At 34.9% G+C, this 17,796-nt stretch overlaps 1 protein-coding gene across 2 annotated transcripts; it reads right to left on the bottom strand.

Moving 5' to 3' along the window:
• On the bottom strand, positions 1-14,260 carry LOC140875303 (uncharacterized protein At4g17910). Of its 2 annotated transcripts, XM_073278969.1 has the most exons (16): positions 13,961-14,260; positions 13,803-13,866; positions 13,681-13,729; positions 13,207-13,322; positions 11,332-11,405; positions 11,137-11,212; positions 10,961-11,050; positions 9,843-9,916; positions 3,769-3,856; positions 2,728-2,854; positions 2,530-2,634; positions 1,467-1,596; positions 1,328-1,379; positions 1,139-1,183; positions 555-653; positions 1-293 (listed from the first exon to the last, which is right to left on the bottom strand). In XM_073278969.1, the coding sequence occupies exons 1-16, from the start codon at positions 13,996-13,998 to the stop codon at positions 141-143; spliced, it is 1,380 nt and encodes a 459-aa protein (XP_073135070.1). In that variant the 5' UTR covers positions 13,999-14,260; the 3' UTR covers positions 1-140. The 2 variants fall into 2 exon arrangements, with proteins under 2 accessions (XP_073135070.1, XP_073135066.1); XM_073278965.1 differs by lacking the exons at positions 1-293; positions 555-653 and having other exon boundaries at positions 690-1,183; positions 11,137-11,206.
• Positions 14,261-17,796: the final 3,536 nt, after the last annotated feature.

Here is a 17,796-nt window from a genome sequence, read left to right as displayed (position 1 = left end):
GAATTTCGAGAGATTGGATTGAAAGAATTACAAGACATAATTTTTTTTGTCGACGAGGGACAGAATATTTTTGTCGACGAGGTTACTTTTGCAATAATACAGAAAAATCTAAAATAAACAAGGTTAATGCACATGATTCACTACCAAAACTTGAACTTTATGCCAAAAAAATCTGCAAATCCAACTACAAAACATAAAACTAACGCGTAGGCGAACAAGACTACCAGAGCTGAGAATGGGGACACAGACAATGTATCGATGGACAAGTTCACCAAGCCGGTAAGAACGTTGGCCTGCACGTATTAAGATAAAATCACGGCATGTTAGGACTCTGGCGTTAACAAAACAGTTCCAAATGCTACGCAAAACTTGATGTTTGCTGGTTGCCAAGACCGTTTCAAATGCTATGCAAAACTTGATATTACATCATCTGCTATACTAGTTACCGACGTGTCTCATAAACTAAAGTTCTATTGGGACATGATAAAAATCATAAGATAAGAGCAGAAACAAAACAAAAAATCATACGGAGTGTATGAAAGTAATCAACTAACCAGAAGAAAAGTTGCGAGTAAATTTTTGTTAAATGCTTCTTCAAGATTTGAACTTTTACTTCCCGGTACATAGTCTGATAGCATCAGAATGGCTAGTACCTGAAGGTTACACTGTTATAGCAAAGACGGCAGAGGAAAAACTAAAAATAGAAGAGTCTTGGAGTGACAATTGAAAGAAGAAGACGTCCTCTTTTCCCAATTAAATAACTGACATCACAAAAAATGGCTGGGATTAAATCAAATTACAAATAGGAAACACATTGCACAGTTACTTTAAAACGGATGAAAATGAAATGGCACGACCAAGTGCAAGCTAACAACGGACAAATTCAATCATCAAAACAACTCTATGCCAGAATAGAATCATAGAGTACAAATATGTATACAAAACAAAGAAAATTTCAACATTTGAAAGACAGCCTCAGGAACTTTAACTGCGTAAACATCATTTCTTGAGTTATGATCACCACTATAATTATTGATCTTCGCTTAGGGGTATCATTGTAAATAGAGCTAAAGTTCTCGGTCTTAATTCACATAAAATATAATTCGTGCTCTCTTGCAGCAAATATTGATTTGGTTACCTGAAGGTTGGTAGCCAGCACAAGAGAAACATATGCTAAGTTGCACTGCATAGAAATTTAAAATGATTTTCTGGTCAGAAACATTTAAAAGTATGGATTTCTCTCCCTTCAAGATGGGAATTGATTTGAACAAGGATTGTTATTGTGGGGGTATGATGTATATCAGAAAGGCAGAATGGGGTATCTTACCATCCGGCGAGAAACCCTTTCAACATACTTGTCCAGAAGCAAAGTGACTGACCTGCATGAACATGATTAAATACCGAGCCACCAAAGAAATGAGATCATAAAAGAAGCACTCGCTGAAACCACAACCCGTTCCCCATACCAAAATAAAAGGCAAAGGGCCAAAACTCTAGCCCTTGTCCATTTCATAGATCTTGAAGAAGGACCAGCACTGCCTCCAAAGAAGAGATAACTTCCTATTTGGACACCAACAAGATACATGCCCCAATACCCTGAAGCAAATATGTAAGTGTAAATAAATAAATTGCTTCAAAAAACAAATAAATAAAAGAATGAAAAGATTCCATGAAAACCACAAATATGTTCAAACTAGCACCTTCAGGGGTAACCTAAGTTCGAGATTCCAATGTTACAGCTGAACTATGTACTTCTTCAACATATAATCGTGATGAATTACGCATAGCTAGAGTTTTATATCCGACTGCAATAGCTGGATCATATTTTCACTTCTCCAGTTTGCATAATTTGATGAACGAGACAAACCTAGAGTTTTATATCCCAGAGTTATGGCTGGATTATTTTCATTTCTCCAAGTACATTACTTTGATTGCCAAAGAAGTTTTCATTTCACACTTGGTAAACAGAAACAAGGGCACAAACCATAAAAAAAATTACACTTTCGTCTCTAAGATCATTGCAGCTATGCTAGCTGCCCATATTTGTTACATAAAGACTTATTGGAAGATTAGAGATCATGCAGTCACTGCAATATCCTATTAGACTTATTAACTTTAAGGAAACTAGTTTAGCGTTCATCTCTCGGCAATGCCCAAATATTGCATGCCATCTTAATTTATACTATCCTTGAATATGTCCATCTAAAGTGCCAAGCTGCCGATGAAGTCAATACAGTGAGAATCTACTAGATCTAAATGAAATCACATTGACACACTACTTTCACTTAAAAACCATATAGACAAAATAACCAGTGCCCTATCCATCATCCGAGCTTATAAATTATCATTTAGTTGATATCGACAGAGTCTGCGTGAAAATAACTTTACGGGCCCCACAACAGTGACATTTTGTTCTTTGACAGATTTAGATTACCACTCTTTTCATCATCCGCAAATGAGTGCAACATTTACTTTATTATTATTATTATAAGATTACATGTACTTTAATTCAGATGCACAGTTTCTCACCAAATATGCTAAATATTCCTTCCTTATTTTGGCTAATGATATCTGTTCCCCTTGCCTCAGAAAGCATATAAACATTCAACCCAAACGACAGCACAGCTTGGTAACCTGATATATCACAAAAAGTTCATCCATAATAGATAAGCAAAACGAACAATTCATGCAGTTCTTGTTACAAGTAACAAAATAAAATTCACACACCAATGAGGATTAAGGAACCTAGAATCCCAAAATAACTGGTAGAAATATTAACAACCGAAGAGAGGATAGCTACAGCAGCTAGGGTGAAAAAGAAATTCCAATGGACGCCATATTCCCCCACATGAACCTGGAAGGAGAAGAAAAACATGCTAGCGATTAAAAAACGTGATGTAAAGAGAAAATATCAGATAAAATCAGAACTGAATGGATTAAGACAAATTTTCAAGTTTCATGTTCTATTTTTAAGCTGCAAGGAATACACTCCAATAACTGTTTCATTTTATCTTGGTTATATTACAATTTTGAGCCAGCAACAAGTAAATTCAAGTTGTTTACTGAAAGAGCATTTGATATCCCCACGTCTATATAGACTTTGACATTAGCAAGAAAAATAGAAATTGTGAAGCTTCCAACAAACGCAAGCACTCCGACATCCGGAAGACAGAAATTACAATTCAATTGATGAATTTCAATTGTTCAATCATCAGTATAAAACAACAATATGACGAAAGAGACTTTCATAATTTCCATTCAGGAACTAAGCCTAACTTAGTAATGTCGTTACAAAATTGTGCCAGTTTCAGTTTCAGTTTCAGTTTCCCCTTTCTTTCATGTCAATAGGAGGCAGAAGTGACCTTGTCATTTCACTTTTTCTCCTTAAACCAAAATGAAAAAAGAATTCTTTGTACGGAAAATTTCAAGCTGCAGGACCGTACACTTTGAGCAGTATATAAAGTTCTCTGTAAATTAAAAAATCCAACAATATTTATTTAAGATATCTTGTATTTTCATACTAAAATTTTCTCATAATACTGACAATGTCAGTAAATTTTTAGGTGCCTTATTTTCATATAAAACCTCATTATTCATCAATATAAATCAACACTTCGTGGATATTACTTAAATCACTTTTTTTCCTATAAAATGGTAGCTTCAAAATTAACTCCGAAACCTGAACATGAAACAAGTGTCGCAGTTGACACATAAATGCAGACTTCACGACAATCAATAACAAAGAGATGTCGAAAATTGTTATCGCACCTGATAATTGACGCTTGATGTGGATATAAGTCGAGCGAATCCTAAAATAATTAGTGGACTTGTTGAACGAAATGCAGCCTTCATAGCCCTTGATTCAAATGTACAAGAAAGAAAGCAATATTACCCAATCAATCGATAAGCAACCAGTAACTTAAATCAGGAGTTGAAAAAAAGCCAGAGAAGAAATTAAAATAATTCATGATCCAGAACAGGCGCCAGTTGTTATGAATCATAGGCAAGGATGGATTGGACAGGGTACAATAGCATAAAAAATTTAAAAAAGTAAATGACCAACACCTCATCATATTCAAATATTAGGATTCATGAAGACTTAGGTTATTAGCAATTATTTATTAATGGCGCTTTAAAATGTTCGACCATATTCCAAAATATTTTGGCTTTTATTATACTGAGTTCATAAAGAAACTATGGCAGATTGAAGAAAGAGACTGAGTAAACCATAATCTACAAAATAATAGTTTATTGCAATCATTTTGAAAGTAAGAAACCAAAAACAAATTGAACAAGTGCAAGTAATCAAGCAGAAGATAGCAAGGAAGTTATAGAATAATTAAGAAGAGGTGAGGTGCAATGTATGGCCACGAGATGTAGAAAATAGTAGAAGAGATATCATTGTCTATCCTCCCTTGGTTCCACATCCAAAATATACATGAGGTTACAGAGAATTAATTATTTTAGTTTAGCAACTAAAGGCTAATAACCATGAAAGAGACGATAAACAAGGCATAATTATTTTATTCAACTCTTCAACGATTGATATTATTCAGCCTGATGTTTCAGAATATATAAAGACTTCTACAACTAAAAGATAAGATATCAATCTAATTTAAAATTAAAATAAAGAGATAAACCAAGCTACTTATCCTAACAATCTTATCAACACTCCCCCTCAAGCTGTGATGTACAGATTATACATTCCCAGCTTGTCAACCATTTTTTCGAACATGGGCTTGAATAAGCCTTTTGTTAGGACATCAGCTGTTTGTTCCAATGCTGGGACATACGTTATGCTAATTGATCCTTCATCAATCTTCTCTTTAATAAAATGCCGATCAACCTCAACGTGTTTAATACGATCATGATGTACCGGATTGTGACAAATATTTATTGCTGCCCTGTTATCACAGAACATTTTCAGTGGCATCCTTGTTTTCATTTTCAGCTCTTCAAGCAACATTTTTAGCCATAAGGCTTCACATACACCATGGGCTACTGATCTTAATTCAGCTTCGGCACTGCTTCTTGCTACTACTAGTTGTTTCTTACTCTTCCAAGTTACCAAATTTCCCCAGACAAAGGAACAATAGCCTGAGGTTGATCTTTTATCACTTACTGATCCGGCCCAATCTGCATCAGTAAACATCTCAATGTTTCTTGCTTCTGTTTTCTTGAAGAAAAGTCCCTTTCCTGGTGTCCCCTTTAGATACCTTAAAATTCGATAAACGGCTGTCATGTGCTCTTCTGACGGGGAATGCATAAACTGGCTTACACAACTTACAGAAAAAGCTATGTCGGGTCTGGTATGAGCAAGGTTAATCAGCTTCCCTACTAGTCTTTGATATCTTCCTTTCTCCACCGGAATACCACTCACTTTTTCTCCCAACTTCTGATTTGGGTCCATGGGTGTATCAATCGGTTTACATCCTAGCATTCCAGTCTCATTCAAAAGATCCAACACATACTTTCGTTGCGAAACTGAGATTCCAGATTTGTTTCTTGCCACTTCCATGCCAAGAAAGTACCTCAATTTTCCCAGGTCCTTCATTTCAAACTTAGCTGCAAGCTTTCTTTTCATCCTCTGCATTTCATCTAGATCATCTCCAGTAAGAACAATATCATCCACATAGACAATAAGAATAGTTATTTTTCCATCTCTATGCCTATAAAATAATGTATGATCAGTATGAGCCTGCAGAAAATCAAGTTTTAGGATTGCCTTAGTGAACTTGTCAAACCAGGATCGTGGGGATTGCTTTAAGCCATATAATGATTTATTCAACCTGCAAGCCTTACCATTCTTACTTTCCTCATCAAAACCAGGTGGTAGTTCCATGTATACCTCTTCCTCAAGATCTCCATTCAAAAAAGCATTTTTTACGTCCAATTGATACAGTGGCCAATCTAGATTTGTTGCTAAAGATAATAAAACTCGTACCGTATTGATCTTTGCAACTGGCGCAAAGGTTTCTTGACAATCCACACCATAGGTTTGTGTATATCCCTTTGCAACCAACCTTGCCTTGTAACGTTCAACTGAGCCATCAGCCCTATATTTAATTGTGAAGACCCACCTACAGCCAACGGGGATCTTTTCCTTGGGTTTCTGAACAATCTCCCAGGTTTCATTCATTTCCAGTGCCTGCATTTCTTCTAGAACAGCTTGTTTCCATCTGAAATCATTCCAAGCTTCTTGTATTGTACTTGGGACTTTAACGCTTGACAGATTTGAAATCAGTGCCTGAATAGAAGCTGACAAATGTCCATATGCCACATACTTAGCCACTGGATGTTGAGTACAGGACCTGGTTCCCTTCCGTAATGCAATTGGGATGTCAAGGTCCGGAGGAGAGATATTCTGAAGTTCATCTATAGTATTTTTTAACCCAGATTCCGAGTTGGAGACTTGGCTGCCAGGAGTCTTTGGTTCTACTACCTTGTCTGGATGTTTCTTTCGTGAGAAATGCAAAGGAAACGGCTGAACTAATTCTCCCCCTGCCGTTGACTGACCCGGGGTAGGACAAGAAGGCTGCGAAATATAAATTGGGGTTGTTTTGTCACACAGTGGTGAGGCTGGATAAAGATCCCATGTATACTCCCAAGCATTTGGAAGAACTAACTCTGAAATTTTCTCCCCGGTATCAGGGATGAGGGCGGGGGCTGAATTTTCCATCGGAAAGAAAGGTTGTGTTTCGAAGAATGTGACATCCCGAGAAAGAAAATATTTCTTGAGAGTGACAGAATAACAACGATAACCTTTTTGAGTGGAGGAGTATCCCAAAAATATACATTTGTGTGACCTAGGATCCAATTTATTACGATTCTGCTCATGAATATGTACAAAGGCAGTGCAGCCGAAGACTCTGAGATTTAAGGAGGATGACAATCTATTTTCAGGATATAATTGGTGAAGACAATCAAGAGGGGATTGAAAGTTGAGGACACGGGAGGGCATTCTATTTATCAAATAGCATGCTGTTAGAACAGCATCCCCCCAAAAACATTTAGGAACATGTGATGTGAACAAAAGAGCACGTGCTACTTCCAATAAATGACGATTTTTTGTGGTGTATTAACATAAGAACTTTGATGAATGACACCATTATCGATCAAGAAGTTGTCAAGTATAGAGTTAAAAAATTCAGTTCCATTATCAGTACGCAATATTTGAACAGTTGCATTAAATTGCGTTTTGATCATGGAAAAAAAGGATCGGAAAATTTGTGCGGCCTCGGATTTTTCCTTTAAAAGATACACCCAACAAACACGAGTATGGTCATCAATAAAAGTAATAAACCATCGTCGATTAGAAGTAGTACACACTCGAGAAGGTCCCCAAATATCGCTATGAATTAGAGCAAAAGGTTTAGAAGGCTTATATGAATGGGGAGGTAAAGGAACACGGGTATGCTTTGCTAATTGACAAATTTCACATTGAAATGAGTCATTATTTCGAAACAGAGAAGGAAATAAACGTCTTAAATACAAGAAATTCGGATGTCCTAGTCTAGAATGCAAAAGAAATATATGTTGTTTGCGAGAAAGAGAAGAATCCCCCCAGCTGCCTTAACATGGTGACTCACGATAGATTCATCCTGTAAATAGTAGAGACCAGAGACCGCATTAGCACTGCCAATCCTCTTCCCCGAGATCTGGTCCTGAAAAATACAAGTAGATGGTGTAAAATAAGCAAGACAATTCAAATCCCTAGCGAGTTTGCTGATGGAGAGTAAATTGCATGATAAATTTGGCACATGTAGAACATCCTTAAGAACAATTGAGTTACTGAGAGAAACAGTGCCTACACCTTGTACATGAGTATAAGACCCATCGGCAATTTTAACCTTTTGATGATTTTTAGGGTGAGTGTATGATGAAAAAAATTTCTTACTTGATGACATATGGTCCGAAGCCCCAGAATCAATGATCCAAGGCGTACCCTTTGTAGTTAGGTCACTGAGGGTTGTGAATTTGGTACCTTTGTCAGTCAAGTTCGAAAATCCAGCTGTTCCAGATAGAAGTTTGCAAAGTTGCTCCATTTGTGCCGTTGAAAAAACTGCATCAGATTTATTTTCATCTACCTCTGAGTTGGCAAGAAGCTTGAAAACCCCTTTTTTCACGATTTTTGAACTTGTTTGGAACCCAATTCGCCGGTTTCCCATGTATTTTCCAGCAAGTTTCAATAGTGTGATACGGTCTCTCACAGCGTTCACACCAAGGTTTGCCATTTTTCATATGGGAGTCGGAGCGACTCTCTGGAGTGCGTGTCACAAGTGCTGTATTTTCTGTAGATGGTAATGTATGAAGCATCACCCTCTTTCTGCTTTCCTCCCTTCGAACCTCCGCAAAAACCTCATCGATTGATGGTAATGTCTTTATCCCTAGAATACGGCCACGAACCTCATCCAATGAGCGATCGAGTCCAGCGAAAAAATCATAAACCCGGTCCTTAGCCAGCATCTTGCGATATAGGGCCCCGTCATCTGGATCATTCCATTTACAAACAGTGAACAGATCCATTTCATGCCAAAGTTTCTTCAGGGCACTAAAATATTGGGTGACCATACCATCCCCTTGGCTCATGTTTCGAATCTGATTTCGCAGTTCAAACACTTGAGAGGAGTCTTCGAGATCAGAATATGCCAAGGTTACAGCATCCCAAATATCTTTAGCAGAGAGGTGGAAGAGATAAGTTTCGCCAATGCTTTCTTCCATCGAATTTATAAGCCACGCCATTACCCTTGAATTTTGAACGTCCCAATTTTGATAAGTGGGAACAGTGGCAGAGGGCGGTGAAATTGACCCATCAAGATACCCAAATTTCAATTTGCCTCGAATCACCAATTGAACAGAACGAGACCATTGAAGGAAGTTTTTGTCGTTGAGTTTGTGATTCGTAATTTGAAGGGATGTGGATTCAAAGGTAACGGTGGGGTTAAGTCCAGAGACCTTCGAGGATTTCTCTAATTCTGGATTCTCCAGCGTCCCAGAAAAAGCCATTTTGACCATCGGTTACAGCCTTTAATTTGTCTCTGATACCATAAAGGCTAATAACCATGAAAGAGACGATAAACAAGGCATAATTATTTTATTCAACTCTTCAAAGATTGATATTATTCAGCCTGATGTTTCAGAATATATAAAGACTTCTACAACTAAAAGATAAGATATCAATCTAATTTAAAATTAAAATAAAGAGATAAACCAAGCTACTTATCCTAACAATCTTATCAACAACATTCAGCCAGCACGAGTAATTTCTTTTGCCTGTTCGTTATACATAACCTGCAATGTTGTGGCAGCTCCAAGAACAGATAATGGTCACTATGCTATTCATTTCCACCAAAGAAGCAACTATTATAATTTGTCAAAAAAAAAAAATTTAATTGCACATCAAGGAAAGATTCTGGAGCATCAGTTCCCAGACAGATGAATCTTCATGCACTAGTATCATTGCTAAAACACTGAAGCACACACATTGTATGCCCAGAGTGTTCTTAAATTTTCTTTTATTTTTTGTGAAAAGTGATTTAACATAATTGTCAAAACCAATAAGGCAAAATAACTAAGATAAAAAGTTATTGTTAAGACTATTTTAGGAAAGGGAGAAAACATATCAAGAGAACGAAACTATTTACTATAGAGGTCTCTCAATTAATAATATATGTGATATATAATATGATAAAAATATTTATAGATGTAAGCCAACACGAAAGCTCATCAAATTCCAGATAACACTTCCTGGTGTACGCAACTAACACGTCAATCTTTATTGAATGAGAATGCTCAATATGAAGACAACTGAAAACACAGCATATAGAAAATGAAGGCCATACATATTAGAGATGCCACGTGCATGCCGTGAGACCAAGGAATTTGCCACTACAAACGAGCCTACTCCAAGATCCATCTGGTATGGGAATGGAGATGAACAATTAGTGCACTTGCTATATCAAAATAACATTAACACGTGATACTTGGATTCCCAACTGTTGCTAGATAAGACTCCTTAATTAACCTAATAAAAATTAAATTTCAAATCTTGCAAAAGTTGTTAGCACGTATATCATCCGCAAAACTAGAATAAGTATCGTGCAGGAAGCATGGTCACAAAAATGTATTGCATAAGATCATCTAAGGTGTCCGTAAGTGATACAGAATCACATTCCAAACCATTAGATATCCCCCAGTTCCTCACAACCTGGGACAAGTCCAAAGTCTTAAGTTCAGCAGCATCTCATAGACTTGATCCAGAGTGCCCATCTGTCATGGGCCCAAACACGTCAATCAAGCCCACCATACAAGCAAGTCAAGATGCAGATCCCAAAGACATAACTTACCAACGATTCAGTCATGGAAGATTCAAGAATAAGCAGTAGAGAAAATCTGCAAGGATTGATACGATCTTTATTTACTTTCCATCTTTTGCCATAGATGGCATAATTTCAGAATTTGATAGTGCATTAAGTCACGCCTTTCCTAATAGGCGAGGGATCTTCTTTTGTATTAAATTGATCAACTGATGAATAAAGATTATCTTGGATTCCAAATAACCAACTCTTACAAGAGATCGAGGGGTTCTCTCAAGGAACGAGCCCCTATAAACAAGGCAGAAAAACTCACAAACCAATCACTGATCTTTATGATCTACCACTCCGTCGCCCTATAACTAGATCCGATTCCCAGGTTTATAACCTCATCTTTCAAACATATATCACACAGATAGCAGGTAATAAATAGAGCACAAAAAAAAATTGACGTAACAAATAGAGGATGATTTGCAACAATAAAGCTGTACAAAAGTTTTAGAAAAATGGATCTCATGACAAAAAATATGTGGTGCATTATGTGTGGAATGAGGTCTATTTTTCTAACAAAAGTTTTGCACAGACCTATTCTTGCGAAGGACTCACAATTAGATTCATATTCTTTTTAAGTAGGGCTTTGTTCTTACCAAGCTAGTGCCATAAAATTCTGCTTTAGCATATCTTCTGGGAAATATTTTGAAATCAACAGCCAAAATACAGAAGCATGTAACAATCATCTGCAGCAAGAGTCCTTATATCACAAAGTTTCAACGAAGTCTAATTCAGACAAGAAAACTGTTAGCCTGACCATCCAAACACATACCATGGAAACCCTGTAGGATGAGACATTATACTTAATTGAGTCCATGCCAACTTCCTGCAAGAATGAAGATCTATTTCTGTTCTGAAGATTAATTGATTCAAAGTTAAACCTACAATTGGCAGACTAAAGTCTTTCCAACTTCTCAACCGAAAGCTGGAAACAAAAATATAAAAATATTTGTATCTCATTTGTTACCTCTTATATGCTATCAGATAAAGCAGCAGAAAAATCATCAAGAATGTGTTTCCATAAATCCACTGTGCCGAAACCTGTCAGATGCTAATAAATTTATCAACTACAATTAGCACGAAAATTATATGATTTATGGAGAAAAATACTATTGAACTATTATTCTCCTTCTTTTATAATACCACTATTATCACATAAAAATTCCAACAAAAAAAAAAACAATAGACATCGTACTAATTACGGTAAACCGTAATTATTGAAAACGTGCAGGCACGTGCCCAGGGTCAAGTCCCAGAACATGCAACCAATTCATATTTATTCGCATATCGATTTATTTTATTAGAGCCAAATAACTTCTAAACTAAATAGTATATACTACATAATAAACTTTAATTCATACTTCATTGATCTAAATTCTAAAATATAATGAATTAGCCTGCCTCACTTTGAGAAAGTGTGAAACTCGCCTGCCACGAAGTTACCCGATGACTAAACTTTCTAATGCACTTTGCACAATTGCACCTATAAAAATTATATGCCCATTTCACATAGTAAAGTTACTTTAGTAGGAGAACTTGTGAAAATGAAATTTTAGATTCCAAGTGTGTAAATGGACGCGGTGAGCAAGAGCGAAACTAGTAGACTTGAAGCCTGATTCATTATGCCTGGTTCCCTTTTCAAAACTTGCCAGTTCAAAATCGAGTCAAATTGGACCATGTCCCAGTTGACTAAGAGATTACTTTTTAAAAAATATACCTCTCAAATCAAGGGCGGAGCTACATAAGCCCGGGTGGCACAAAATTTTTTTGAAATTTTTTATATATTAATTTTGAATAATTTTGGATTAATTTGATATTAGCCCGGGTAGCTCAATTCAAAAAATTAAAGCATTGGAGGGCTTAAAATTTTAGCCCAGGTAGATTGATATTTCTGGCTCCGCCATTGTCTCAAATATAACCCACTGATGGCAATTCAACTTGAAATTTCACAACTTCTTCACATGATTGCCTAAAAAATATTTTTACAAGATAAAGTTTCAATATATGTAAATTGTCAGACAAGAGTAAAATTTTGTAGGACAATATAGTACATATTTTAAAAGAAATCTGGAACTTGGTCCCATAAATTTTTTTCTAGAAAAAACAGAAGTTAAATGGCTCGATCTGCAACCCTTAAAAACTCTACCAGTTAACCAGCTCAAGCAATTGGGCCGGTTGGATTTCTTGGAGTTGACAGGATTACCAGACTTCCAAAGTCCAATTCACAGCCCTAGTTTAGAAGCTTAGTCAAGTTCAAATGAACTGAAAAACAGTTAACAGGGTCCGCATTATCAGTATTTAAATTATGTTATCCTATATTTTAGACTGACTTATTTGATAACTTACTGCATCACCAATGCAAGGCTCTGTTAAGCACCTTTGAGACGGTAATGAATAGCAATTGGTTTCGAACAGATGGTAACTGAAGGGAACCTCAATAATTCACTATAAATAATTCCCATCTGCTTGAAAAGCTAAAAATTTGAGCAAGAAATGGACTTGAGCTACAAAAACTGAAATAAGATATAGTTTAAGTAAATGCTTCTCGTCATTGGATACAAAAGCACGAGAGTTGATAGTTACGGACTTGGCTTGGCTTTCCTAGCATATAGATAACAGAAACTTAAGGTTTAGAATTTATAGCCTAATTGCTGAGGTTAAGAAAACTTTAGGTTGAGTTTATTTATTTCTTAACTATTAGACAGTAAACTGTTTACTAGTGATAACGAATCTAAGATCAGTACTTGGAGAAACGATGAATATAGAAATTAAAAGAATACAAAAGAAGAAGAACTTATCCCCCCTCAACAGAACTCAAATTCTGGGAAATAAGGATACTCACAGTCAATAATAAAATGTAGGGAACGACAATGCAGATATAATCAACAATCAAGGCCATGATGTAAGCTTTCAAATTTTTGCCTTTAGCTCCACCAGTATCATCTTTTTTAAGAGAACCTGAACAGATGATGACAATAATTCAACTAAAAAACTAACCAAAACGACAGAAACTTATTCAATTATAATTATAAAACTAATGAAAACAACACAAAACTTCTTGATCTTGTCTTGTAGAAGAAGGTGATTTAATTGTGGTTAAAATCACTATCATCTGGGCACGGGGAAACACTCTCAAATGTGGAAAAATCATATTTTATCGTTTTTTTTTTTCTAATTAGATGTTTTGCTCCCCAAATTTGCATACATCATTCCACTGTCCTCCATTCACCCAACAAAATTTATGGGTTTTCCACTAACATTAGCATAGGCGTTTCAAACTAGACGCAAAACAGGTTCTCCAAAATGCTTTAGTTACCAGAATCCGGGCAGTTGAATCCAATGCAGTGTCTGATAAGAATCAAAACCTGTCAAAATCATAAGATTATAAATCAATGCATTCTAATAACAAAAGGGGCTGCACCGTATTACTCAACTCACCGAAAGAGCTGTAATGAGGAAGAATATCTCGAGCATGGAGGATCCGGTTTGGTAACTAACAAATCTGAAACAGAATCCCATTTTCCACCATTAAAGATGATTCATTAACAAATCTGAAACAGATTGAGCAAAAACTAATAGATTTTGATGTTGCTTACTGCTCCTTGAGAAGTTTGTTCGGATTGAAGGACTCCATTGATTCGAAACGAACTGAGAATTTTCAAGAAGAGATTGGTACAAATTACAATCGATCGATAACGATAACCTTGGAATGCCCGGGTTTTTTAATTAAAAAAAAAAATCAATAAAATATCAACTAAAAAAAACAGATTTTTTAAAAAAATTGTAAGTTCCTCATGGGCCAGATCGAGGATGGCAATAACGCAGATTTAAATTCTTTGTTAGGGTGGATTTGACCAGATTAGATTATGAGTCTGGGTTTTCTGATCGTTTTTCCACCTCTTTTTCCATAATGATGAAAAACAGCTTCATATATATATATATATATATATATATATATTATATATATATATTTCATTTCGAAAACGTACGAATTATCGTGTGTGTTTTTTTTTTTAATCGAGGATCACACGTCTGTTTTTTTTGGTGTATAATTTTGTAAATCTGAGAGTAACTAAATATATCTTGCAAAGAGCATGATATTATTGTTACAATTGATGTTTTAAAAGGTAAAATCGTATTATTGCTAGAATCGGTGTTGTAATAAGCTACGTCTAAACAGCGGTCAATCACTCGCTGTTTTGATTTTTACAAAAAGACGCCACTTCTGGGCGATATCACATAAATTGATCGGTTAAACAGCTTATAAAAAATTCTATTATTTTATTGGATGAGTGAAAATGAAGGAAAAATCGTCATTTTGGTCCTATAATTTAGACTATATTTAGTTTTGGTCCTATAAGTAGTAAAAGTGTGGTAATAGTCCAATAACTTTTATTTTTTGGCTATTTTAGTCCTATTGTCATTTGCCACCGGAGAATCTAATTTCACCGAAAATCGCTGATGAGGCATCGGATTAGGATGACATGTAATTTACATTTGGTGATATTTGAATTTTTTTGCAAACTTTCGCCACATCATTTAATTACACATAATTAAATTTAAAAAATGAAAAGAAAAGACAGGTCAATAAATAGAAATGGAAGGGAAAACCGAAAAACTCTCTCATTGTTATTACTGAGAATAACAACTAACCGTATTTAGATATGGGTTTCTCAATCTCCTCTAAGACTGGAATCTTCATTTTTTTTTGACACTTCTCCAGAAAACTTCGGTGGAATGAAGTTTGAGTTATTATAATGTAGTTTTTGAGTGTGACTTTTGGTAATGGAGTTTGAGTTTCAATAATCCTTTTTTGTTAGATTAGAAATTTTGCGCAATGAATGAGAGAAAACGGAGTATTACGCGACTGTTGGTTTTTATTTTTCTTTTATTTTTTGGAATTTAATTATATGTAGTTAAATGATGTGGTAAACGTTTGTCAAAAATTCAAATATCATCAAATGTAAATGACATGTCATCTTGTTCCGATGTCTCGTCAGCGATTTCCGGTGAAATTAGATTCTCCGGTGATAATAGGACTAAAATAGCCAAAAAAATAAAAGTTATTGGACTATTACCAAACTTTTACTACATATAGGACCGAAACCAAAAATGATCCAAGTTTTAGGACCAAAATGACCATTTTCCCAAAAATGAATACATGATATGAATTTTTTTTTAATGAGAAAAATGTTTTTGAAAAGTAAAACAAATATTATGATCACTTTGTTATGAGTATTTATTTATTCATTTTTGAAGGATTTCTGTTTTTTTTTCTACAACTCACCTGACCCTCCACAAGTCCACATGACCACATCCTTTTGCCAAAAAAAAAAAAAAAAAAACAAACAAACAAACAGTTAGTTTAAACTTCAAACCACAAGAAGAAATCGATATGAAAAGTGAAGACCAACTGCAAAACTGGGCCTTGCTTATGATTGGGTCGGGCCGATTTATAGTTTTTCATTAAAAGAAATTTTTAAAAGTATTCAATTGTTGTTTTAATTTGATATGTGAGATCATGTGCTTAACTATGTCCTTTTATAAATAAAAAAAATTTCACGTTCACGACCGTTATTTTTCGTTGTGCATAAGATAAATATTCATACTAAATCAACAACGTGCAATTTATATTAATCAAGTAAATCACACTAAACAAATGTCGAAAAAAATGTGGGCAAACCCTGTACTTTTATAATTCGCTTAGTGGAAAATGGTAATAGACAAATGACATAAAAGACACGAGACCTAACTGATGTAATTATTAATTTTACAAAACTACATTTTGTTCATGACATGGAAAATAAAATATGTGAAAACAACCAATATCTCATCTTTTATAAGATTATTATATTATTTTTGATAATTTTGACAATAAAAAGATCTTATAATATTAAACAAATCAACATCTTTAATTTGTTTAAAATAATTTTATCCAAACATTTCAACTGCTTATTTTTAAAATAAATTTTGATATCTTATAATCTCATAGAATTAGAAGATGTTAAGTTTAGCAAAGCACTATCTTAATGGAAAATGGTAACAGATAAATAGCGCAAAAGACACGAGGGACCTGACACTCGAAGCAAGGGAACTGTTTGAATTAGAACATAAGCAAGCTGGTTGATTTGATTGGGTGAAAATAATAATGATAATAATAATTCTCCTAAAATGAATATAATAATAATTAGGATAACTGCATACGCTACCTCGTAAAATTATGAGATTGTTGAAAATTTCTTATGACTATTAACCCTTATGTTTTCAAATTTTGAGCTCACATATCCTAAAAACAAGTAAGGTCAAATAGTTGTATCCTCGAAATTTGAAAACTTGAGAACATATATACTCAAAATTCAAAAACACAATGAGCTAATATATCATTCTTTTTCATAAGAAGTTTTTAGCAATCTCGATATTTTACAAGGATATTATGCGTAATCACACCATAATAATTAATCGTTTTTTAACATCTCATATTTGGGAATCCAGCGACTGTACACCACCCCTAAGAGAGTCTCTATTATTATTATATTATTATTATTATTATTATTTTGTATCTTATTCATCAAGATTCAAGAATGATGAAATTTTTATTTGGTGGGGGTATTTTCGGAAAAGAAAAAAAACCTATTTCTTTATTTCTTTCTTTTGTTTTTGTTTTTAACATTAAATTACCTCTTTCTTTGTTGATAGTACAACTTTAATTTTTTGTTTAATGGTGGAATCATAGTCGCTCCTATTTGCTAACACACGTAAACGCTAACAATATAGCTTAATAATTTTACCAATAATGTTCCACAAAGATTTATACGAACTGAAACCAAACTAATACTTTGATAAAATCAAAATCATCAAATGAAATATGTGTTGTATACACACTCTCAGCACCAAAGCCATAACCAGTTGGGTATAAAAATGCAAAGAACTGCACAATTTTACTTATTTTATTTCATAAAGCAAATAGATGAGAAAGTCAAAAAGCAAACAGAGAAACTTTTTTTTTTCTTTTTAATCAAATTTTCAAGATAAAAGCAAATACAATAAGGGGTGTAAGAGATGCATGCCCAGCAGCTCAACAAAATATCCCCCAACCCCTCCCCCCAACTTTCAATATATTCCAAACTGACCCCACAGAAACCAAAATATCACAGTCCCACCCCACGAAGCTACCTTGTATGCATCTCTTACATCCCATGTTTTTATATCTCAACAAAAAAGAAAAAAAAAACTAGGAAGAAATTATATATAAAGACAACCCAGGGCTAAAAATGGAAATACAAGACTAAATTTGACAGAGATTCGGACCGCTACCCTCAATTCCCCGCAATGCAACACAGCGCTCTTCCGATTCTGCCCTTCCGGGACAGAAGCTCGGAAGAGCGAAGATTGCAGAGCTGTGTTTGGTTTTGTTGTTTCGTGGCCACCAGCT

The sequence above is a fragment of the Henckelia pumila genome, chromosome 1 (assembly GCF_033568475.1).
Source record: "Henckelia pumila isolate YLH828 chromosome 1, ASM3356847v2, whole genome shotgun sequence".
NCBI classification, from domain to species: domain Eukaryota; kingdom Viridiplantae; phylum Streptophyta; class Magnoliopsida; order Lamiales; family Gesneriaceae; genus Henckelia; species Henckelia pumila.
The sequence above is the reverse complement of the archived record's forward strand: the minus strand, read 5'-3'. Positions and strand labels throughout refer to the sequence as shown.